At 45.6% G+C, this 26,001-nt stretch overlaps 1 protein-coding gene across 8 annotated transcripts; it reads right to left on the reverse strand.

Moving 5' to 3' along the window:
- Window positions 1-399: 399 nt before the first annotated feature.
- Window positions 400-18,521, reverse strand: SRRM2 (serine/arginine repetitive matrix 2). 8 transcript variants are annotated; one of them, XM_007499149.3, is made up of 15 exons: window positions 18,240-18,521; window positions 14,339-14,609; window positions 13,434-13,541; window positions 12,921-13,085; window positions 12,643-12,720; window positions 12,105-12,164; window positions 11,988-12,020; window positions 11,735-11,785; window positions 11,450-11,542; window positions 10,538-10,754; window positions 3,171-10,111; window positions 1,969-2,259; window positions 1,606-1,719; window positions 1,345-1,455; window positions 400-985 (listed from the first exon to the last, which is right to left on the reverse strand). In XM_007499149.3, the coding sequence occupies exons 2-15, from the start codon at window positions 14,578-14,580 to the stop codon at window positions 976-978; spliced, it is 8,514 nt and encodes a 2,837-aa protein (XP_007499211.2). In that variant the 5' UTR covers window positions 14,581-14,609; window positions 18,240-18,521; the 3' UTR covers window positions 400-975. The 8 variants fall into 8 exon arrangements, with proteins under 8 accessions (XP_007499211.2, XP_007499210.2, XP_007499208.2 ...); XM_007499148.3 differs by having other exon boundaries at window positions 1,345-1,452; window positions 12,105-12,167; XM_007499146.3 differs by having other exon boundaries at window positions 12,105-12,167.
- Window positions 18,522-26,001: the final 7,480 nt, after the last annotated feature.

Raw genomic sequence — 26,001 nt, forward strand, 5'->3', positions numbered from 1 at the left:
TGGTCCTGTTATAGGCCCTCCTAAAATAGCTTTAATTCTTCTATAACTTCTTCATAGTCATTTAAGAAAGCAATGACAATATGAAAATTTTCTCCTCAACATCCAAACTGGTCTAGTTAGCATCTTGTGTGTGATTTCTAAGAATTCTTGTCTCTCCCTCCACCAAGCATTGAGTGGGAAAAGGAAAGGAAATCACCGCGAGGCTTGTAGTTTCTTTTTGTCCAGCAGGGGGGTATAAATGCTACCCAGAGTATCTCTATGGGGATGTTAAATCACAGTACAGATGGGTTTAGATTCTGTCTCCTCTCCCCACTTCATCCTACCTTGCTGAATAACCCAGGTATCCAGCCCTTTCACCTTCACTTCTCAATAACAAATAAACAGACCCCCACACCCGGCTCCTGCATTTCTCATTTTTATTCGACAGAAAAAGTCGCTCTCGCTGTACAGATTAAAAAAAAACCAAAATGCCTTTAAGAAACGTGAAGAAAAGTTGGGGGGAGGGGCCCATGGCCAATCTGGGGGGAGGGGGCGGCACATGGAGCTAACCAACTCATTCCAATCTAACCCTGCCCCCGGGAGCTTGCCTTATAGTCCCCTCCACCCAAGTTCCAAACCATCAGCCCCTGGTAAACTCAGGAGTCTGAGGGGTGGCAGCTCCCTCCTATCATCGTGAACTCAAGGTTGGGGAACCCCAAAACTGTACCTTTCCCTATTCATACCCTCCCACCCCAAACCCCCCAAAACACGTGAACCAGGAAAAAACTCACAGAGATCAACATTTCACAGGAACAAAGAAAAAAAATTAAAGGGGGGAGGGGAAGAAAGGGGACCTCCCCCCAAGACGCTGCCAGAGTTCAAAGGAGAGGGAGGCAGATGGGGGTCCCCATCCCCTGCGGCTCTGTTGGGGAGATAAGAGGGGTGCTCCCTGCGGCTCCAGGACTTGGGGTGCGATGTGATTCCCCCAAAAAGGAACTATGGAGACCTGTAACAGAAAAGATAATTGAGTCCAAATAACAACTTTCATTTATATTCACTAATAATAAGAGAGAATGGAGGTGAGTTACGGATACACGCTAGAAACAGAAAGAAAAACGATTCAGTGGGGCGAAGAACAGAAGCAGTAAGATATAGCAGAAAAAGCCTTGGATTGAATCAGTCAAGAGACTTGGGTTCTAGTCTCAACTCTACATATAACAACCAACTAAGCTCTATAATCCTTAATTAAGTAAAGTACTTTCCCATCCTAGATCTCTATTAAGGGAGAAAGTAGGACTAAGGTTTCTTCCAACTTCCAACAATCTATGATTCAAGAGAACCTTCCACTCCCCCTTTTGTGCATACCTGGAGGAGCGATGACGGACAGGTCGAGGGCTGGGTGTCTCTCTCCTACGTTTGTGACCTGGGGAGCGGCTATCCCCACGTGGGCCCCTCCGGGATCCCCGCTCACTGCTACTGTAACATAAAATAGGATACATAACGTATGCTTGGAGCTACTGGTCCCTATATTAAGTTTTCCAAGCCTAGCCTGGAGATCTGGGGAAGGGGAAGAGTGGAGTCCAACAGCACACTGTGGGGAGGCAGTAAAAAAATACAAATTCCTACCTATGCTGGTCCCGCGGAGAGGGCTGTGGTGAAGGGCGGCGGCGCTCAGCAGGTGAGTAGCTAAGGGAACGGGAATCCCTAAGGGAATCTATGGGCTTCCTGGGGCTTCGGGATCTAAGGGGGAATAGAGGAGTCATCCAAGGTCCCCTCCCTAACACTTCTCTATCTTCTCTCTAATCATCTCTATCACCACAAGCAGATACTGGCCCTGAATCTAGTGTCCCAAGTTCTTTCATATACTATACAAATGGACCTGGGTAGCTTGACTTCAATTGTTCCCACTCACCCATACTCCCAACACAGATTAGGCAGTGAGCTGGCATCCCAGGATAAGTTGGGCCTGAAAACCTACATAGTACTCACCTCCTCTCCCCAGGGGACGGCTTCTTAGGACTTGCAGGTTTGGGCAAGGCCTGGGGACCAGGCTTGGCAGGGGAGGGAGAAGAGGAGGAGGAAGAGGAAGATGAAGAAGAGGAGGAAGAGGAAGAGGAGGAGGAGGAGGAAGAGGAAGAGGAAGAGGAGGAGGAAGAAGATGAAGAAGATGAAGAGCTGGAGCTGGAGCTACTAGAGCGCCGTTTCCGCTTGGCTGGGGTAGGCTCCAGGGGGCGCCCCTCTCGGACAGCCTCCTTTGGGGCTGGGGAGGGGCTAGGGACCCTGTGAGAAAAAGATTTTTTTGTCAGATAGAGAACTGCTCCAACCCCAACCCTACCTTATTTGGCCTAGAGGAATGGCAGTGGAGGGGTAACTGAACGGACTTCAGTCTCCCCAAGTGTTTATTCTCTGAAGAGTAGTGAGCTGGTATCCTCCAACCTCTGCTAACATAAGCACAAAGTTGGAGCACCACAGCACAACAGAGAAAAGGTTAAACCTCAAGATTTCCCTGACAGAGGAATCCAAGAACCTGGCTCAGGTGTGGAAGGCTGGGTTATCTCCTTCCTTGGAAAGAGGGAAGCCCTTGTGTGTAAGGGCTGGGGAAGGGGCTGGCCTGCCTAGAGGCAGGGAGAGGGATAGGATGACCTCTGAAGATCCTTCCAGCCCAGGGAGTTCCTCTTGAGGTCTAACTGCCATCCCTCCTGCTGCAAATTTAAGTCCATTTCCTCTAGTTCTGTCCTCTGTAGAGATGGAAAACTATCATTACCCTCGAGAGAGTAAACCTTTGGAGATTTGTGTACCCCCCACCACCCCAGCTTAAAGATCAAGTTTCCCCCATCTCCACAGAGCCAAGACCCTTCCCACCCTTGCATAAGCTTAACCTCCCCTCTTAGAAAGACAGATTCAGAGCTGGAAGGGACCTTAAAATGTCATCTAGTCCAACTTCATTGATTTAAATGAGAAAACAGGCCTAGATAAATTGCCCTGGCCAGGGTCATACAGATAGTTAAGTAACAGAGCCCCAAAATTTAAATTCAAATTGACTAAATCCAGCACTCTCCAAGACTTTTGCCCTCCCCAACATTATTTCTAAAAGTTCAGTTCAACCACTCATTAAGTGTAATATGAAAGAGAATATGAAACTTTATAACCACTTCCCTCCCCTTCCTTCCCAAACCTCAACCTTTTCTCACCTTTTCAGTGCCACCTCAGGTTGACATGGGAGGCTAGAGGCCTCTGAGTCACTGGAGCTAGATCCAGAAGATGAGGAGGAGGATGAAGAGGATGAGGAGGATGAGGAGCTGGATGATGATGAAGATGAGGAGGAGCTCCTCCTCTCCTTGGCAGGCTGCAAGCTGGCCAGTGGGGAGGAAGGCAGCTGGGAGCCAGCTGCAGCAACTGGTTCTGCACCATCAGAGCAGGGTCCCCCAGGAGCAGGACCAGAGAGGGTGCCATTTTGATCACCAGAAGGTGGCATGGTCTTAGCCACCATAGCAGGGGGTAGGGGTTGAGACCCTCCTAGAGGATGGGTCTGGGTAGACAAGGAATGGAGTTGGTCTGAAACAATAGGTGGTAGAGGGGACCTAGCCCGATCCTGAGGTGGAGGGAGAACAGACTGAGAAGGAGCTAGGGCCATTCGAGAGGTAAGGGGGGGAGGAGGAGAGCCAGCACGCTCAGAAGCCATTCTAGATTGGCTTGGGGCAGAGGGTGGGGTTCTAGAGCCTGGGATTCCAGGTGGGGTTCTCGAACGGGCTCGCTCAAGATGGGGTGGTGAGGTTCTACCACTGACTCGGTCATAGGCAGAGAGTGCCATCCTTGAAGGGGTGAGGTTTGCCCCTGACAATGCCGGTGGCATTCTAGAACCAGCAAGGCTTGCAGGCGCAAGACCTGGGGGTGTTCTAGAGCTCGCAAGGTTCACAGGTGCTGGAGCATGAGCAGTCCGAGGACCCACAAGGCCTGCAGATGCTGGAGCTTGGGGTGTTCTGGAACCTGCATAATTTGCAGCAGTTGGTGGAGTGCCTGAGCCTGCAAGACTCAAAGCGGCGAGAGCAGCAGGGGTTCTAGCTCCAGCCAGGTTCACAGCTGCTGTGGCGGCAGGTGTTCTAGGGTCAGCAAGGTTCACAGCAGAGGGTGCCACTGGTGTTCTTGGGCTGGCTAGATTCATGGCTGCTGCAGCTGCAGGTGTTCTAGATTCAGCTAAGTTCACGGCTGGTGGTAAAGTAGATGTTCTAGCTCCGGCCAGGGTCATGGCTGCTGCTGAAGCAGCAGGTATTCTACTAGCAAGGTTTGCAGCTGGAGCCGTCCTAAGGCTCATGAGGGGTACTGGGGCTGGTACTTGGGCCATTCTGGCAGCCAGGCTTGCAGCTGACATGGAGGGAGGTGGTCGAGCTGTGCCAAGGCTAATGGCTGTCAAGGCAAGGGCAATTCTGGATTGTGCATGGTTTTCTGCCACAGAGGGGGCTCTAGGGTGATCAGGAATTCTAGGACCAGGTCCATCAAGCATAGAGGCACCAGCTTGTTGCAGAACCGATAATGGTGTTCTAGAACTCCCCAAGGCCCCAGAAATGCCAGAGCACTCAAGCATTCCAGGGGGAGTCCTACAGCGGTCTAGAGGAGTTGGTGAGATACTAGGGCGACTGAAGCAGCTCATTCTTGAGCTGTTAAGAGCCACAGGGGGAGTCCTGGAGCCAGAATGATTCCGGGTTGCTGGAGGAGTGGCAGACCGAGACCGATCAGAGGAACTTCCAGAAGCAGAGCGCCGTCGAATTGCTGGAGGGGACCGAGTTAGGGAACGCTTGCCACGAGCACCTCGTGGAGTACGGGACCTAGAACGCCGGCGGATAGCAGGTGGTGAACGAGTTCGAGAACGTTTGCGGGTTAATAAAGGCGTTCGGGACCTGGAACGGCGTCGAATAACTGGTGGTGTTCGAGATCGAGACCGACGCCGAGTAACTGGAGAGGTTCGTGAACGGGACCTCCGTCGAGTCACTGGAGAAGTACGTGAACGAGACCTTCTACGAGTCACTGGAGATGTTCTGGACCTTGATCTTCTGCGAGTGATTGGTGAGGTTCTGCTTCTAGACCTTCTTCTAGTCACAGGAGGAGTTCTAGATCGGGATCGTCTACGAGTCACTGGTGGAGTTCTAGATCGTGACCTTCTGCGATTTGCTGGTGTTCTGGATCTTGATCGGCGGCGAGTTACTGGTGGTGTTCTAGAACGGGACCTCCTACGATTCACTGGTGATGCTCTAGACCTAGACCTTCTTCGAGTCACAGGTGATGTCCTGGACCTTGACCTTCTACGACTAACCGGTGAGGTTCGAGATCGTGACCTCCTACGGGTGACTGGAGGTGTCCTTGACCTAGACCGCCTATGAGTAGCTGGGGAAGCACGAGAGCGAGAGCGATTCCAAGGAGCTGGTGATGTTCGAGAACGAGAGCGCTTACGGCTTGTAGGTGGTGTTCGAGAACGCCCCCGTCGACGTCGAGATGATGTCCGAGAACTCTCCTGTCGGGTGGGTGAGCGTGAGTGATAACCAGAGCCTCCTCGCCGTCGACGAGTAAGCCGAGACCTTGAACGACTCCGCTGCCTCCTCCGTGAAGTTGACTGTGAGGAACCAGATCTGTCCCGACGACGGGTTGTTCTTGTCTTCTCCCTTCTTGAGCGTGAACGGGAACGCTGGAGTCCCCGAGGCTTTGGTGATGGAGAACGACCTCTTCTGGAAGCTGTCTTAGCCCTTGGAGACGAGCCTGACCGTCGACGACGTGAGGACCTTGACTTTTCAGTTGGTTCTGGAGATGAAATTGATGGACTTCTATGTCGTCTTGGAGGGGTCCTAGAACGGGCTGCTGGAGAAGATGAAGCAGATCGACTTCGACGGGAAAGTCTGGCCTTCCTAGTCAACTCAGGTGATGATCGGGAGCTACGACGCCGAGGTGGTGTGCGAGATTTTGCCTTTGGCTCTGGAGAAGACCTAGAGCTTCTGCGAGGAGTTCTGGATTTTGGTTGATGTTCTGGAGAAGACTCAGAACTGCTGCTCCCTGCAGGTGATGGTCCTCGCCCTTTACTGGCTGGGGATGAACCTGATCGGCTCCGCCTAAGGAGAGTCCGAGGAGCAGCAGTTTTGGGTTCAGGAGAGGACTCTGAGCCACTCTGGCCCCTAGGTGAAGCTCTTGGCTTATCATTGACTTCCGGAGAAGAAACAGACCTACTGCGTCTAGGAACAAGTCGAGGTTTGCTGTCAGCTTCTGGAGATGATCCAGAGCGACTCCTTTGCCTAACTGGAGTTTGAGTTGTACCTTTGGGTTCTGGAGAAGAATCAGACTCACTTCTTCCCTGGGGGGGTGTTCTGGGTTTTATATCAAGTTCTGGAGAAGAGCCAGAGCTTTGCCTTAGTGGAGTTCTAGGAACACCCCTGTGTTCTATTGAAGATTCTGACCCACTTCTCTCTCTTTGGGGTGTCAGACATTTGTTGTTCAGTTCTGGGGATGATCCAAAATGACTCCCTTTTCTGGTTGGCGTATCAAGCATTTTTGATTCTGGGGAGGAATCTGATCCACTCCTTCCCCTTGAAGGTGTTCTTGGTATATCTTTGATTCCTGGTGAAGAACCACAATGGCTCTGCTTAGAGGGACTCCCAGACCCATCTTTCAGTCCTGGAGAAGACCCAGACCTGCTCCTCCTTGATGGGGTTCTGGGTATATCTTTGAGTTCTGGAGAAGATCCAGAACCACTTCCTCCTAAGGGTGTATCTGGTGCACCATCAAATCCACAAGGTGACCGAGTAATGCTCTGAATTGAAAACATTCTGGATTTCTCTACTTCAGGAGATGACTCAGAACTGCTGTGCCTAGATGTTCTAGATTGTTCATTTATGGCAAGACAAGGACCTGACCCAAGTTGACTTAGGGAAGGAACCCCTAAATCATCATTGATTTCAGGGGATAATGCAGGTTTAATTTCTGTAATTATGTTTGTTCTGAGTTCTGAAGGAGATCCAAAACTCTGCTGTTTGAATGCAGTATTAAGTAGTTCTTTGTGTTCTGGAGACTGTGACGCCACAGTCCAAGCTTGGGTCACTGATGGAATGTCTGCCACATCTAAAGAAGTCTGTGGCAGAACTTGTCCAAGAGGCACAGCAAGGCTTTCTTTTATTTCTGGAGATGACTCAGAGATGCTTCTAGCTAAATCTTTAAGTTCTGGAGAGAAATGAGACAAGCTTTCATTGAATTGTACTTCAAATTTCTCTACTACATCTGCAGATACCTCAATCTGATGTGGCCCAGATAGTACAGTATCTTTGACTTCTGGAGATGACTCTGAGCCCTCTCTTTCCCTTGGAGGGCTCCTAGATATGTCTTTGTTCATTGGTGAGGACTCAGGGCTACCTTGAACTGAAGGAGGTCTAGATTTATCCCTTGGTCCTGGAGATTCATCAAAGAGAGTCTGCTTAGGGGGCGAACTAGCTTTCTCTTTTCTTTCTGGAGAAGATCCAGAGCTACTGAGTCTTGGAGGAGATTTAGAGTCCATTCTGGGACATGGTGAAAACTCAGACATGGAACTGCTTGGCTGCACAGGCGGTGTTACAGATTTCATCTTAGGACTTGAAGATCCTGCCCTCTGTCTTGATGGAATTATGGATGCCACTTCAAGGCTAGGAGATGAAGACCTAGACCGGCTGCCCCTAGGGGGTGTCTGGGATGTTCTTTTCAAAGATGGAGAAGATTCAGAGCAGCTGGGTTTCAATAATGTTCTAGATATCTCTTCAGGACTTGGTGAATATAAATCTGACTCCTGACCTGTTGGAGTTGGAGATTTTGCTTTCGGTGGTGGAGAGTTGGACCCTGATCTACTCCTCCCTGGTGGTGTTCTAGACTTCACCTTGGGACAAGGGGAGTGAGATCCAGAGTGACTTAGACTTGGTGAGGTTTTTGACATATTCTGTGGGCATGGAGAAGTTGATCGAGAATGGCTTTGCCTTGGTGGTGTTTTAGTTTTTGCTTTGGGACGCGGTGAAGCAGACCCTGAGTGACTCTCTCTTGGTGGTGTTTTAGTTTTTACTTTGGTATCAGGTGAAGAGGACCGAGAACGGCTCTGTCTTGAAGGTGTTCTAGACTTCACCTTGGAGCATGGAGATCTTGATCCGCTTTGCCTTGGTGGTGTTCTAGAAGTCACTCTACTAGGACTTGGAGAAGAAGATGCAGAATGGCTATGCCTTGGTGGAGTTCTAGATTTCACACTTGGACGTGGGGAAGATCCAGACCTGCTACGTCTTGGAGATGTCCTAGACTTGGCCTTCAGGTGGGGAGAAGAACCAGAACGACTACGTCTTGGAGTCCTAGATTTTACCTCAGGTCCAGGAAAAGACCCAGAGCGGCTACGTCTTGGAGTTCTAGACTCTTCTTTAGTATGAGAAGACCCAGATCTGCTTCGCCTTGAGGGTGTTCTAGATCTTGCATTTGTCACGGGACTTGACCCAGAATTCTGTTTGGGTGGCGTTCCAGATTTCCCTTTGGGGAGTGGAGAAGAACCTGATCGGCTTCGTCTTGTTGGTGTCCTAGATTTCCTCTTTGGACATGGAGAAGACCCAGAACGACTTCGCCGTTGTGGAGTTCTAGATTTCTGTTTTGGAGGTGATGATCCTGATCGACTTCGCCGGGGTGGAGTCCTGGATTTCACTTGAGGACGTGGAGAGGAACCAGATCTACTCCGCCTAGGAGGAGATCTAGACTTTGCTTTAGGACGAGGAGATGATCCTGAACGACTTCTTCTGGGTGGTGTCCTAGACTTAAGTTTAGGACGTGGAGAAGATCCAGAGCGGCTTCGCCTCAAAGATAGGTGAGATTTTGCTTTGGGTCTTGGAGAAGAAAGAGACCGGCTACGCCTCAAGGAAATGCGAGACTTTTTCATTTCTGGACTGGAGTTAGATCTACTCCTCTGAGATGTTCTTGATTTGTTTTTCCGCTCTGATGATGAGCCAGACCGGCCTCTTCTTTGTGGTGTCCTAGAATGAGATCTTCCACGGCGGACTGGGCTTCTAGTACGAGATCTCCCTCGTCTGGCTGGGGTTCTAGAACGAGTTCGTCCACGTCTTGCTGGGGTCCTGGAACGGGACCTACCACGCCTGGCAGGGGTCCTGGAACGGGATCTGCCACCTCGTCTAGCTGGAGTCCTAGAGCGGGACCTTCCACCTCGTCTAGCAGGTGTTCTGGAACGGGATCTGCCACCTCGCCTGGCTGGTGATCGGGTTCGGGATCTCCGTCGTACTGGTGATCTTGTACGAGACCTTCGTCTAGCAGGTGTTCTGGAACGAGACCTACCACGACGGGCTGGAGTTCTAGAACGAGACCTTCGTCTGGCAGGTGTCCTAGAGCGTGACCGCCGTCTGGCAGGTGTCCTAGAGCGAGATCTGCCCCTCCGAGCGGGTGTCCTAGAGCGAGATCTTCCCCGGGTTGCTGGGGATCTAGAGCGTGACCTGCCTCGCCTTGCTGCTGACCTAGATCTTCCTCGCCTCTGAGCATTCCTGCTTCTAGACCAGCCAGGCCGTTGAGGAGACCTCGATCGGCCACGCCTCTGGGGACTTCTAGATCTTCCCCATCGCTGTGGGGACCGTGACCTACGCCATTGTGGGGTCCTAGATCGAGAACGACCCCGCCTGTTAGGGGTCCGGGACCGTGACCGTCCCCTTCGAGTAGTGGCAGGGCTGCGAGACCTTCCCACCCTACGGGTAGGGGTGTGAGATCTTGATTTGTCCCGCTTTGCACGTCCCCGTGAACGGCTGCTCTTGGTTGTGGGGGAAGGAGAAAGCTCCCGGCGAGGAGCAGGAACTGGTGCGGGTTTGGGGGGACTTTCAGGTGAGGAACTGCCGTGTCGGGGAGCTTTGGCTGGTTGAGGAGATGCTGGGCAGCTTTCTGAGGAAGAGGACCGAATAGGTTTCTCAGGAGACTTAGGGGGCGAGTGGCCCCGGGATGGGGAGGGTTCAGCTGAGGGCTTCACTGGCTCCTGACTCTGGGGAGTTGCTGCAGGGGGTTCCGGGGAGCTGCGATTTCGCTCAGCAAGGAGCGGGGTAGGGGCAGGTCGATCTAGGCCTGTGTTGCTCCTCTCCGGGGAGGGGCTAGTTCGGGTTGCAGATTTCTGGGATTAGAAGAAAAAGTAGGGAATGCATAAACACCAAAGTAGGGATTAGAAGAAAAAGTAGGGAATGCATAAACACCAAAATTTCAGAATACATTTTCTGAAGAAACTTTTTCCCCTACTCTCCTAAGTGTTCCTAGTCACTTCTCCCCTGCAGGGTATAACTTTCCATTTGTACAGAATGTGTAAAAATAAAGCATATAAAATTTTATACTGTTTAAAGTATTACTTTTATTCAATTTTAACTCATTTGCCTCTATCTCCCAATTCTATCAGATCCTGATTCCCTCTAATAATTTTCATCCCACATGCCTACTGCAAACTTCAAGAATTCAAAACCTCTCACATTCCTAACTTCTTGCAATTGTTCATAAATCCATTTCTAAGGTCCTAGAACTTCAATGTTAATTCCATGTAGGGACTCACCTCCCTCTTGTCTTTTTCTTTTTCCTTATCTTTATCCTCATGAGGACTGCTGGACCGTAGAGCAGGAAGCGGCACCTCAGGGCTGTGGGGCCGCTCTGTGCTGATGGTTGCAGATTCCCTGGATGGAGCATCTCCCTCTCCATGACGACGTGTAACAGGAGAGGAGCTGCGCTGAGTCAAGGCGGTTGTACGGGGTTTAGCTGCAGCACTTCTAGACCTATGTAAGGAATTTGGGGAAGGGGAGAATATGGAGAATCAGCTAGCGGGAGAAGAGAAGGCCCCCTCCCCATCTCCCTCTTCATCTACCCATACTTCTTAGACCATATTACCTATTTTCTCAAAATTTCCTCCTAATCTTCCCATTGTTCTAATCAAAAGATTTATATTTTATATGCAACCTAATAATCAATCCTATCCTGGCTTATATTAACTCCCTTGTTTTCCAATATAATCCCTCCCTCAAACCCTCTATTTAACCCACCCAGACCATGCCCACCACCTGGGGATGTCTTCCCCATTCCCTCCACCCACTCCACTCCCTACCCCCCAACTCATTTCATAACTCACCTCGGAGCCCACCTCCTCCAGGAAGCCTTCCCTGTTTAAGCAGGCCAGGGTAAGGATTCCTTCCTCCCCGGGGGAACTGCTGACAAACCACCACCACCCCCCCTAGCCTGGCAGTCCATATACATCAGAACAAAACAAAAATAACAAAATAAAAACAACAAAAAGAGAAGGGGATATGTATATGTCTGTCCATCCTGTCGCTTTAGCCTGTCAGCTCCTAGAGGGCAGGGACCGTGTCTTCGGAATGCTCTGTGCAGCGCCTAGCACACCGTGGGCGCTCAATAAATATTAAATTAATTAACCCATTAGACCCATTCCCTCCCTTCCTCTTGGATCACCCCTTACCGACTGCGGGAGGTGTCAGAAGATGAGGCAGAATCAGCTGAGGTTGAACGATGACCCCGGCGGCTCTTCGGAGCAGGTGATGTACTTCGAGACCTAAAAGAAAAGGGGATATGAGTAGGATCAAGAATTCGAATGTTTCCTGCTCTAGACCTCTCAAATTAGATTTTCTACTTCTATCACTCTTCACAAATCAGGTGTCACTTTTCCCGCCCTCAAGGACAAACATTCAGAAAATACCACAATAACATCAAAAGTTCCTTTCTTCTCCAAAGATAATCAACTCACCTTTTCCGTTTCTTGTCCTTGGATTTGCGTTTGCTCTTTGGAGTAGGAGACCTGAAAATACAAACAAAGAAATTAAGAGGAAAGCAAAAAACAATATTAGATAAAATAGAAACTGATAACAATTTACTAACAGGAGATTCAAAAGAGCCAAAGAGCTCCACTGAAAGACACCTAAAGAATACAGAGCAAAAAAACATAGCTTTGGATACTCCCAAACGACCAGTTAACCCAGCAAGATAAAGAGAGCTCTTACCTATGCTTCCGTTTCTTGGACTCAGACTCTGACCTTTAAAGTAGAAACATAAAAATTAATATGTTTCCCAAAGATCTTTCAAGGTCCCCAATCACTTCAAATGCCTAGGCATCATACCTGTGCTTCTTCTTCTTTGAACTCTTTTTCCTCTCCCTTCGAGGAGAGCTACTCTCTGACCTGCTAAAAATGTGTTCAGAAGGAAAGTCATTGGATAGGTAACACCTTCAACATTCTGCCATGATCTACCTATCCCATTTACATTGCCCCAAAGACACCATTCAATGATTCCTGGTCTACTTCTATCTTCTAATTCTCAAAGAGAGAAAGACAAAAAGAAACCTCTAAATACTTCAGGCAATGAATAAGAACAGGTTCCAGATACCCTGTCTGTTAGCTCTAGTTAGAAAAAAAACTCCAGAATTTGATCTTCATTCATAAATACACTCCATACTTCAGTCCTAGGTCTTATGGGAGAAAACCAAATACTTGTTTTCTATTCATCTGTGAAGAGCAGTATTCTGATGATCTTTAGCATCACTAAAAAAATCTCACCCTAGGACTCAGGATCATTGATAGTCACACCTAATTCCACAGCACAACCAGCAGCTATCCTTGACTATCCATTAAAAAAAAAAACATTCTCAATATAACTCACCGGCCTCTGTCTTTCTTCTTTTTCTTCTTCTTTTGCTTTGGGGTAGGAGATCGTGAGCTACTAGACTCCCGAACAAGACTAAAAAATAGAGGGAGAAGGTAAAATTGTTAACAAGGGCAGTTGACTGGGACGTTCATATCCCAGGAGAAATATAAATCCTAGATCAAAATGCAAGAATTTCAGAAAGAACATTCTCAAAGAAGACTAGGGTAGAAGACCTGCACTTTTACAGAAAGAAATGGAGTCTAAAGTACGGATCATCTGTATTCCTTGAGTACCTATAAGGTTTAGGAGGTTCTGCTGCTGGTTGCTTAGCCTCTCGAGCCCGACGCTGAGGGTCAAAGGAGCTACCATCAACATAAGAGTCACTGATACCAAAGGCAGCTCGGAGCCGCTCATTCTTCTTCTCATTTAACTCTGCCAGCTGGTGAGTCTCAGTTACTCTGCAGAGAAAGAGAATCAGGGTCAAAGACTGGACTGAAGCAAAGCTGGGACTAGGAGACTAGGAAAGTTGGGAACATAGGGCAAAGAACCAAAAAGCACAACTGTATATACAAAGAGGACCTAGAAAAAAGACATGGTAATATAAAGGCTATAATGAGAAGAGAAAAAACAAGGCACTCACAAAATACATGCAAAGGGTAGAACCATAGGTAGATGTTGAATAGGTACAGGAAGCAGGACAGTAGGAGACACTGGAAGGATAGAGTGGAATACAAGAAAAGCCAAGTTTGGGGGTAGACACAAAAACAGGCAAATGGCTGAAAAAGGCTATGAGACAAAACACTCACACAGGCCTCTGCCCTGGGGTCTCCTCTTTGCCCCCAGGATTCACATCCTTCTCCAGCAACATGAGTCGGAAGGTTGCCACTTTCTCTTGGATCTGTTGTTCCTCGTACCTGCAGCACAAACTCCCCAGATTAGGAGTTGAGGAGCATCCTTCCTTAGTCCTATACCATATCCCCTTTGTCTTCCAACAGGGTCCAAGTTCCCCTCATACATTCACCCTTTTCTCACCATACACACAAACCTTTCACTCTGATACAATCTAAAAGACCCTACTCCCTAACCCTTTCCCTTCTATAATGTTCCATCTAACTATATTCTCCCTCCAAATTTCTTAATCTGTATATGCCCCACCCCTTGATACCTACATTTTCTGTTCACCACCCAGTTCCAAATTCTATCTATTCTGTCCTCTTCATTTCACACTCCTGATCTGTCAAGTGTAGCATTTAGCCCCAGTCCCCTTGGCTTTACTTGCCCTGGATCTCCCCTGCCTTTGTAGCTATCCTAAGATTTGTTCCAACTCTTACTCCTATTCCTATCCACCTTCCTACACTGCCTTATTTAAAGCAACACTTGCTTATCCTTCCCTGTTATATGTGGTCCCCTAAAGCCCTTTGCCTCCCACAAACTCTTCCTAATAATCAATTCAAAAATTTCTTAGTTCCCCTTCTATTATCTTCCTTCTCCCAATATTCCATAATACAACTATTCAAGCATCTCCCCAACAACCCCAAACTTGTTACTTAACCCTTCCCAGTTCCTTCTCTTAGCTACTTATTTCCCCAATTCCTTCTTACATCCTTTTCAACCAATCCTCAGCCTCCTGTATTCTACTTCAATCTCACTCCCAGCTCCCTCCTGCTCTTCAATCACTCAGCCTTCAGCTCTCCCCCAGCCCTCCCCTCACCCCTGCTCTTCCATCATCTCTTCCAGCTCGAGGCATCGCAGCTCGACGCGCCGCTTGCGCTCGTGGTCCAGGATGTCAGGGTTAGGCCGCTTCACCAGGGCAGCCTCCAGGCGCCGCAGTTCTTCCTCGCCCTTGTAGTCAGGCCGCTCGCCCCTCCGACCCCGCACCAGGGACAGGTTGCGCTGGACGTAGCCGTTGGTGCCGCTGCCCCGGGGCGTCGGCAGCCCGATCCCGTTGTACATGGCCCCGTGCCCAGGGGGCACCACCGCTCCTGAAGGCGAGCGGGGGAAACACGGGTCAGGTCCCTGACCCCATGCTAACCACCACCCAAGACCATGTTCTCCTTCACCGCTATTATTTTTCTCTATAATATCCATACAAGAAGCTCACCACTTGCAATACTTCTCATTTGGATTTTTTTCTAGCACAGCCTTTCCTTTGCCCTTCTTAAAGTAACTCTAGTCCTCAAATTTCCACCCTACTGAGATACTCTTCTCCCCACCATCCTATTCTTATATTCTCAATGGGCCTAATCCCTTTCAGACTGCAAATTTCTGTCCGATTCCTCCACAAGCCAACAGGAACTCATATTCTACTAACCTTATCACAATTCTTGAAGCTGCCTCTGGCCACAGTACCCACAACCAACACTTAACTCTAAACCTTTGGTAGCTGGCAAGTGGCCTCCAGAAGAGGGCACCACATACACCAGGCATAAATTTTAGAGGCACAAAACTTCCCACTCCAAGTCACCAAAAGCCATTCAAAAATGTAAGCTGAGATCAGAACAGGAATTCACAGCAGCATCAGGTCACCTAAAGAGGCTCATAAGTCTACAAGATCAAGTATACTAAACCATTACTGGGATAAACTGAAATGCTCTGTGTAGTCCCAGAAGAAAACTAGAAGCCAACACATGTATGAAATATAGCCTTGGAATAGGAACTGCTCTTTCGGAGAACATCACCCTCTTACCACCCATTGTTTTCACATTCCTAGTCTTATATTGCCTCCCAGTATAAAATGATCATATTCCTGAACCCAAATATTTGCAATTTCTTACTTATCCTTTCTTCACATGGAATCCTACCTATAACTTAGAAAAACATTTTTTCCAAAGTATCAATTACCGTAATTTCTCTTCTACCTTTTCAACATTCCTCTCATCCCTTCTTCATCAGCATGTCCCTTTTCTCTAAGTTCATTCCCTTCAAGTAGCCCCACTTTTTCCAGTACCTCGATTCCAAGAATTTTACTTCTAAATCACCTATTCAAAACATTGTCCCCTAGATCTTATTTCCCACAAACTTCTGACCTATCACACTATTCTTTCTTTGGCATGACCTCCCCCCTACCACCACATTTCCCCATCTACAACTGTCATCTGGCCCTCTTAAAACTGCTTTCCTGTACACTCTGTTCCTCTCTCCCACTTTTTCAAAATGTCCTACAGAGGGAAAGGATCACAAAAAAAGAGATACTAAGTAGAAAGCTGAGGTTCAGTCCCATGTAGAGAGAGAGAAAAGAATGAAAAAACCAAAATAGAAGCAAAAAAATTAAATAAGTAGAACTGTAGATAATGTATACCAGAAGTACAGTCTAGGAAAAGCTAGAAAGTAAAGGATAGAATGTATGAAAGTTATTCCAAAGAGGGGAGGATGTTATCTTAGAACTCTACTTGCTCTAAAAAAAAGGATAACAACAAGGGCCTTTTTCTTGAGCCCCAAAGGCCATAAGGAAAAGGATAAAGGAAGATGATAAAAACCAGAGCAAAGAAAAAAGGAGGGGCAAGCAAGGGGCAAAAAAGTGAAAGCAGGAGAAAAGAAAAAGACAACCTTAAGTGAAAGATTTCCCTAATAATCCAGAATCCCAGTCTCATCCTCTCACGTTTCTCCTCACTCCTCAAAACCCCAAATCCTCTTTTACCCTTTTGGTCTAATTTCCACACCCCTTCCAAGGTTCTGGAATTTTGTTCTCAAACTGTTCAACCTGTTCACTCACCCACACTTCCATACCACTTCACCCAAACTCCCTTCCACTCCCCTAGAGAAGGAAAAACCAAGTGACTTCATTTCAGGAAACAGTGGAGGAGAATCATTAGGAATGGGAGAACTGTAATAAAAAAAAAAAGAATCTCTTGCTGTGGGAGAAGTATTGAAAACAGTATTCAGAAAGTGGGAAAGTGTATTTAAAAAAAAACTAAAAGGCAAAAAGGGGAGAAAGACACATACAGAGAACACTGCTATGAATCTTAAAACACTTTAGGAATTGTGGAGGACCTTTATGGAAAACAGTAGGAAGGAGTAACTTATAGGTTCTCTCAAAGAACTACAGTAAAAAAAAGAAAAAAAAAGAATGCCAATAATGCAAGATAACAATACAAGACTAAGGAAACTTGGATCTACAAGTAAAAGACTAACAGGAGAAAAGGGAGGTTACCAAAACACATGGGGAGGGCCTGGAAAAAGGACATATATTATGACTGGAGCTAGATAAAACCTGTTAAAGAGTCAGAAAAAGTTATATTTGTTTGATCATATCAGCAATGTGGAATAAAAGGATACTAGATGATTATAACTGAGTAACTCAGGGGAATAACTATGCATGTAACAGAGAATCCACATAGAATATAAGAGCAGGTGACCTTAAGAGTTCATCTAATCCATCCACTCATTTTAATAGATGAGGGAAAAGGAGGAGAAAGAAGTGACTTGCCCAAGGTCACACAATTGGTAACAGAAACCCAGGTTTCCCGACTCCTCATTCCTATTCTCAGGGAGACACTGATTCAAGGAGACATTAGATTGTGAGTTCCTGGAGGGCAGGGACTGTCTCTTGACTAATTTTGTATCCCCATGGCTTAACACAGTGTCTGGCATACAAAAGCCTATTTAAAGTAAAAAAGAATAAATGTAACCTACACAAGAAACTATACTAAATACATGTTTTTGTATGGCTCCTTTTCAGTATTTATAGCATTTTAAGGTTAAGAGGCTTTCCAGTTCAAATTTGTTTAAAGCTTTGGAGTACCCAATACAAAAGGCACAGCCTCCAAAGACCATCAGTACACATTTTTGGCATTTACGTGGGGAAAGAGGGGGGAAATCGTCTAAGATGGCAGAGGAAGGGGTAAACAGTTTGGAAAATATTGGGTAAAAGAATGAGAAGGTTGGAGACCAAAACAACCGTAATAGGTGGAAAGGGGAGCAGCAAACGGCTAATATAAGAACTAGGTAGAAAAGGCTGAGAGTTAAGAGGAACCCAGCGAACGGGAAGACAAGCGAGTAGAGAGTAAAAGACCAGGGGGGTCAAGGGCCTATAAGGGAGAGCCGAAAGGGTTGTAATTAATGGTGGACGAAGGAGCTGAATAGGAAAAATAAGCAGAGAAAGGAGCGACAAGGTTGGCCTACTATAGAGTACCCGGCTCCCCCACCGGAAGGTACAGGGGAACAGGATTTTGTTCCTTTTGGAAGGGAAGGGTTTGGCCACAGGTCGTCACAGGCGTACAGTTCTCCAGTTCTCCACAACTGGCACGTGGAACGGGAAGGGGGGGGTTAGTTACAGAAGCGCGCACCCTTCCCTCGAGTCTCAATCACCCCCCCCACATCCCCTCCCCCGCGCGCGCGAGACCGCGTTCGGTTGGCGACGCGCGCCGCAGCCGAAGGGGAAGAGGAGGGGGAGGGGGAAGTGGGGAGGGGGGAAGGAGTACCCGCGCCAGGGTCGACTGCGAGGGAAGGGGGACAGAGAGAGAGGGGTATTAAGAGTAGGGAACGAATAAGCGCGAGCCACCGAAAGCGCGTGCGCGTGAGGCCTGGTCGGTTCTCCGCGCGCCTGGCCTCGCGCCGGGGCCACCGCGCGGCCGCCCCTCCCCCCACCGCCCGGCTCTCTCTCACCCGCTCACCCGCCGCCGCCGACTCCTCCTCCGCCTCCGTCCGCTGGGTCGGGGAGGGGGGGGGGGTTCTGCGACTGCTTTTCGGGGTCCTGAGTCCTCCGGGACCTGGAGTCGCTACCTCGCCTTGCCTCCTCTTCTGCCGTGCCACAGCCGCCGCCGCCTCCTCGCTTCCTCGGGGGCCGCAGCGGGCTCCGACTGCGCCACTCGCACCCCGCCTGGGCCGCGCCGCACGTCAGCACGACTAACAGAGGACGTCAGCACGCACGCACGTCGCAGGGATCGTCGGGAAGCGTAGTGTTGGAGGCGCTCTTTCCACGTTCTTTACACTGGTTCTCCGCGCAGTCGCAAGCCGCTAATCCCTTTCCTTTATTTACCCACACACACCCCAACCCCCACAAACTTTTGAATCGCTATGCCTTCAGGGAAGTGTAGTCCCGTTAGCATGTACGTCTGCTTAATACGACTAGAAACTCACTACGACTCCCGTCGTGCACTACGGGTAGGGGAGAGTAAGGAAAGCAGCGGAAATGTATTCTGGAGGCTGGCCACTGGGGGGAAAGGGAGTATTGTCTTAACGCCACATCAATAAGATGCCCATAAGGCATTGAGAAGGCCTAAACCACAATTCCTCTAGTCCCGGAGGAATTCTGGGAGTCGTAGTTTAAGAAGGGAGAGGAATTGTCTATTAACATCATCCCAGGGGCAAGGGTCTGGGGGGATGGGTTTGCCATTTTGTCTTTCGCCATCTTGAGAGGCGATGTCCTGACCTTCATCGGTCCTTACCCATAATTCATTTGTATGAAGTGTTTATTAGAAGGGTCCACAAACATATCCAGGGTGTACTTGATGAAAGTAACGGAGAACAGGCAGATTTAAAACATCATTTTCTCTAGCAGGCCATATGATTAGGGATGGCCCACTGGCCCCTAGAGTTAGACAATTAACAGCCCCTAGCAGCTCACCCCTAATAGTTACCAGTATATTATTCAGGCAACCTAGTACAATAAAAACCTCAGTGTAACACACATTCATTATGTGACTTTGAGAGTCACTAATAGCTTTAGCCTTCATTTTCTAACATAAAATGAAATTATCTTCAGACTTCCACAAAAGTCCTATTTTATGCCACATCAAACATCAAGCTAGATTCTCAATATCACAAAGAACACAGTCAGACATGTCCCAATAAGGTATAAAAGCTTTGAGTAAAGTTTATGTAAGTGTTATTTTAAGAACAGCCTCCTTTCCTTCATAGATGCTTATCACCTACAAGTTGATTAATTTTTTGCCCATAGGAATTTTGGAAAGCTATCCCTTGTATTTATGAGGGTTTGTGAGCTGCTTCAATGGAATGAATTCAATGGAATCTTTGATATTCATCAATCAAATATTAAATATCTACTACATGCATCAAAGGACCATTGAGAGAAATCTTAGAGTGATACAAAAATGTGAGTGGTTATTTTACACAAAAGAAAAACATGAAGTTCTATAATACATTGGGATCAATTTTTAAAGATACCTCAAAGAGGAAAAAACTGAAAAGACCAGGGATGGTATCATTAGCAGAAAAGATAATAAAGAAACATCAGCAATTCTTCAACAGACATTTTTTAGGTGCCTACTATGTACATGGTAGTATACTAGGGGCTGATGATACAAGGACAAAAAATGAAATTATTTTCCTATTGAAAATTTTTATGAAATTTATATACATTTAGAAAGTGTCTTCAATTAAAAAGGAAAAAGGAAAAGAAACTTAAACAATTTTATACAGTAGGTTTCATCTTCACAATCACACAATTGACTGAAAGGTCCAAAGAATACAAGATTCTACTTTGTCTATTGTTGATCCAAAAAAGCATTAGATTCCATTTTTGTCTAATAAGGAATGTCTGTGGCCCATATTAAAGTCATATTAGATTTAGGGGCAGCTAGAAAGCTCAAGTGTATAGAGAACCAGAGCTGGAGACATGAGGCTCTGAGTTCAAATGTGACCTCAAACACTTTCCACCAATATGACCCTGGCCAAGACACTTAACTCAAATTGCCTAACCCTGACACAAAGTTGTTAAATGGCAGAGCTAGGTTTTAAATTCAGGTTCTCTAACTCCAAATCCAATAGTCATTCCATTCACCATATTATCACACCATAGAAGACTGAAAAGGTAGTATCACCAGATTGTGGAGGACCTTGAATGACAACAAATGAGTTTGAATCTTGCTCATGTACAATAGAGAACCTCTGAAAATTCGTTTTGTAGTGTTTCTATATTTATAGTACACTTTCCTCACAAAAAGTCCTGAGTTAATTGATATATGTATGATTAGCCCCATTTTATACAGATGAGGAAACTGAGAGTCAGAGGATTAAAATTACTTTTAAAATTCACATAGCTAGTAAGTAGCCAGTCATTTCCCTGAACTATGGGGTCCTTGAGACCCAAAATTGCATCTTAAATTTATCTCTTGAGTGCAGCTGTGTGGTTTAGTGGATTGAGAACTCAATTAGGCCTAGAGATAGGAGGTCCTAGGTTCAAATGTGACCTCAGACATTTCCTAGCTGTGTGACCCTGGGCAAGTCACTTAACCCCCATTGCCTAGCCCTTACCACTCTTCTGCCTTGGAACCAATACATAGTATTGATCCTAATATGGAAGGTAAGATTTTTTTTTAATAAAATAAATTAAAATTTTATCTTTCTGGAACTCCATGAATCTAGTACACCACCCTCTTCACTTCATGAAATCCTTTTCACACAAAGGATTTATCACAAAAAACATACTCAGTAGGCAGCATCATAATATTGTATCATAACCTTGGTAGTATCAATATTTAGGTTATAACTTCCTCAAATACAAGAGTTGGGATCAGTATGGGGAGTCCCTTGACCAACTCAATCAGCAAACATTAAGTGCCTCCTCATCAGGAAATTCATCTTTCAAGATTTCCTCAGCCTTGCTACTCACATTTCATCAGTACCCTCTGCTCCTCTTATTGGAGAAGTGGAAGGCGGAGCAAATAACTTTCCAAAGTCTCTACTTAAAGGAGGTTCCCAGGCCAGCCATTTCTTCATTTCCAATTAGCTATACTCATTTGGATGGAACTCTCTCATGTCCCCACACTTGGGTATCTTTCCCTGCATATACTTTCACACTCTCTTTTCAGCTTCCTTTTATTCATTGTCTTCTTCCAATCAACTATAAATTTCTTCAGGACAGGGAATGCCTTTCCTTCTTTTTTGTACTTGTATCTCCAGAACATAATATATATTAGGCAGTTAATAAATTTTTATTCTATTATATTTATATGTAAATATATATATTTATTATTTTTATTATATATAATATAAATATATTATAAGATATATTTATTATATGCCAAGTTCCAGGCCCCGTCCTAGGTGATGAGGATACCAAAAAGAGACAGGCAGAGAAAGAAACAATCCCTGTCTTCACAATGTTTCCTTTGCAGGAAGCATGGGGATAGAGAATTCACAACACATGTTCAGATAGCTATGAGAAAGACTATTTGGCTGAACTAGAGGGTCTTGGGGAATGATCAAGCTGAAAATAGTAAATGTTATATTTTGCAGGAGTTTAAGCTTTAGGTCATTGATACCTTCTGCCTCATCCCTCATACTAGTTTATCACCCTTCTCTGAACTATTCCTCAAATCACACTTTACAGGTAGGGTGTCCAGGGAGATAACTGCTTTGTAGGTTCATTCTAGGAGTCCATACTCCTAAAACTAGAGCTCCCTGTCCTCTACCAGTGCATATACTTTTAATGGTCAGCCAATAGTTAGCTTTAGCCCAAAGGAAAGGAATTTCTTGAGATAGCATCAGAAGAATCATTGTAACAAAACACTGCCCCATGATCCTGGGGCTCAGTCTTCCAGAACTACATATAGTGGCAGTGGGAAGAGTGGGTACTCACACAGAATAATACCTCAATAGAGAGGTACATGCATAAGGCACAACATGGCCCATGTAACTCAGATCTTCAGTACTACAGGGCTTTCATGATGTTTCCTTTCTGTTCCCTTTGGAGGTCGTGTCTCTTCTATCCAAGTCATTCATTAAGCTAAGCACCTTGGGCCCATTTCTCTCTGCAATTCAGCCTTCCACAACCAGGTCTGAGTCTTTACTCAATGCACAGCACAGCTCACATACTGCCCTGACTGTTTGGGCCTACTCCCTGCTAGGTTCAGTGTTTCCTACAAGAATGTAGTTCTGACGCAAGTCACCATAGCCAGTAGGAATAGAGACAGTAAGAGAAATCCCCTCTGCTGGATTCAGGTGAAACACAATTTCCTCGGAAGAGCTATCGTTCTTCTATAGATGTCTCTTCTCTGCTGCCAGAGATTACAGACCTGATAGCTATGCCTCCAAGGAATCTCTCGAGAGATTATCTTACTTTTCAAAGGGCCACCAGGGGGCAATCCTTTGGCCAGTCAATAGCTGGCTGCCCTCTAACTATGCTATTTGACTGAAGAACTCTACACCTCAAAAAAGGGTAACAAAGACAAAGTACAGACATTTCTTTGCCCTTTACTTAGGACAGAAACACCTTGTTTTCTCTGAATCATTTCATCAGCCAGTGTGGGGAGAGTAATTGTTCAGTGTAAAAGACTAAAGATCTTTTAATCAACTTGCTGCCCACTTTATCCATGTTTGAATATCCTGTGGGACATTAGCCATCTTTGCAAACCTAGAGCTTGTAGGAAACTCTCTAAAAAATTGTGCCATAATACATAATTCCATAACATAATGGAATGCCAACAATATATTGGCATTATGTTGTTTTATTGTATCCCACAGGGAGGTGGTCAAGAATTTTGTTATCTTTAGTGAATTTATTAACAGGAAGTAAGAACTTCCTGTTAATGAATTAATGGAAAAACATTTATTAAGTATTTACTGTGTGCCAAATATGGTACTTAGGGCTAAGGACAATAAAGAAAATGTTATTCCCTCCACTCTGGAAGAACTCACTTCTAGTTGGAGGAGACAATACATAGAAGAGAATTTAGCTTCAGGGAAGATGACAAGGTTTGGAGTTCCTAAGGGTTCAGTGGCAGAATAGATAACAAGGCCCACAAGCCTTTAGGGGACATCAGGGTATATTAGCAATCATCTTATCAACTTCTGGATATCCTACAACCAGTCAGAATAGCCATTTATCAGTCAGTTTCACAGAACCCCAGACTTTTGTGGTTTTATTACATCTAACCATGGTATACTACTCCATAGGTGAGCACGAAATAAATTTAAGGTATGTTCCCCTGTGTGTGTATATATACACATTGAGAGGGAAGATAGTTTGACATATGTGTTCAAACAAATGGAAATAATTTTCAGTTTGGATGCTTATAATTCTGTGCCTTTGCCACTCAATTTTGCTAAGTGGTGAACCCTCTATTTAACCCTGATAGATTAAAAACTGTAAGATCATCACCAAATATTTATTCTCTCATATGTAAAATTAATACATTGGGTTAGATAGTCTCTAAAATTCTTTCCAGTTCTAAATACATCATTCTAAAATAATAATAGCCAGCATTCGTATAGCTCTTTAAGTTGTACAAATCCATTTACACATCTTATATCATTTGTTCCTCATAACAACCTTGTAAGGTAAATACTATTATTAATCCCATTTCATAAATGGGGAAAGTAAGGTTGAGACAGATTAAGTAAATTGTCCAAAGTCACACAGTAATTATCTGAGCTGGGAATTTGAATTCAAGTCTTCCTGACTCCAAGTTCAGCAATCTATCCACCTTGTTGCATATGACCATGCTTTTGATGCTTTAAAGAGAAAGTTGACCTCACTGAATCAGTCAGCATGAAGATTGGACTCATCAGCTTTTGAAAGTTAACTCTGGAGGAAGAATTGAACTCTTCAGGAAGCTCTAAATTTTTCAGGATTATCTCTTCACCTTTTTCCTTTATCTCTTGAAAGAGTCATGGTGGTGGTGGTGGTGATTTCTTCCTACTCACTCTCTATTGGGTAAAAGTGCATGGAATGAAGCCGAAGAGGAGATTTCAAGGACACAGTCTTCTGAACTTTAGACTTTTATATAGAGGAAGGAGCATTCTGAATTCCCTAGATGGCATTTTCTTCAAATCTAGTCTTTTAACCAAAAAAAGGGAAGTAAGACACAGGTAACTGCTATACTATAAAATATGTAATATACTCAGTACATTACAGAGTTATAGTACAAAGTGCTATGTGAAGTCCCAGGTAAAAGATCATTTAACACTAGTGTAACACTGACTCTTCTTAGACCCCACTGCTTGAAGGAGCATTTCTTTTTTTTTTCCCCAAACCCTTACCTTCCGTCTTGGAATCAATGATGTGTATTGGTTCCAAGGCAGAAGAGTGGTAAGGGCTAGGCAATGGGGGTTAAGTGACTTGCCCAGGGTCACATAGCTAGGAAGTGTCTGAGGACAGATTTGAACCCGGGACTTCCCATCTCATGGTCTAGATCTCAATCCACTGAGATACCCAACTGCCCCCTGAAGGAGCATTTATTACATATATTACTATTACATTGAGGTTACATCTCACTGTTCCCCCAGGATCCTTTGGGCCAATAAATGGTGTCTAAGTACTGATTGCAGGGCAAAAGAACAGTATGGACTAGGTAATTGGGGTTAAGTGGCTTGCCCAGGTTAAAGGATTGATTAAGAATCCTATCCAGTTCCATCGGGAACTGCCCCAATCCACTAAATATATATGTATGTGTACATATATGTGTTGTATATATTTCTTATGCATGTATAAATTCATATCAACTGCATTTTTAAAAGTCCATATTATACCCAAGGTAAATATACTAGGGTTTAGTTTCTTTATATTATGAAGGATTGGACTAAATAACTTCAAAGACACTCCTAGTTCTTACCTAAGAAGAATCCTCTCTACATCTCCAATGTTCAGCCATCACACAAAAAGCCTTCAGTGATGTGTAACTCAACTCAGAAATTCAATAATTATTGAAATTGAAATATTGAAATATTGAAATTTAAGAAGTTAGACTAGGCCAGTGAACCTTTTAGAGATGGAGTACTGGGTTCTGCCCTCCCTGTGTTCTAAAACACAGGGAGAAGGGGAAAGGAACAGCTCTACCTGGAGTCCCTCTGGCTTTCTAGTAATGAATTCCGGCAGGCCACTGCAGGCATGCCCACAGAGAGGGCTCTGCATGCCCTTTTTGGCACACATGCCACAGGTTTGCCATCACTGGAACTAGGTGATCACTAAGGTCTCTTCTAATTCTAAACCCTACAATTCTACTCCAATCATGAGAATTTCTAAAAGATACAAACTCAATAACAGGAAGAATTAAGTGAATGCAAAAATATGGAAGTCTTCTTAGAGATCCCTAGGTTCTGAATATCCATGGCCAGACCACTCATTTGGTCTGGAAGAACCCTCTTCCAGGTCAGAATCCCAGGGAAAGTCTCTAGTTTATTTTTACATATTTATAGCTTCCTTATCACATTCCAAATTGAGTTTTCAGTCTTTACCTTCAAACAGCACCATCATTTACTGCCTTGCAAAAGATACTGACAGAGGAGTTAATAGCTGCTAAATCTTGTTAAACCTCACATTTTTCTCTGAAAAGAAAAAAAAAACTAAAATAATTTTCCCCCTCAAATAGCCATTGATTGAGAGCTGCTTCCTATTGCCTATAGAGGGGGGAAATAGTAAAAAGGATCCCCATTCTTTGTTTTAGGAGGTACTACAAGGTATTCAGGTTTGAA

This window comes from Monodelphis domestica, chromosome 7 (assembly GCF_027887165.1).
Source record: "Monodelphis domestica isolate mMonDom1 chromosome 7, mMonDom1.pri, whole genome shotgun sequence".
NCBI lineage: Eukaryota > Metazoa > Chordata > Mammalia > Didelphimorphia > Didelphidae > Monodelphis > Monodelphis domestica.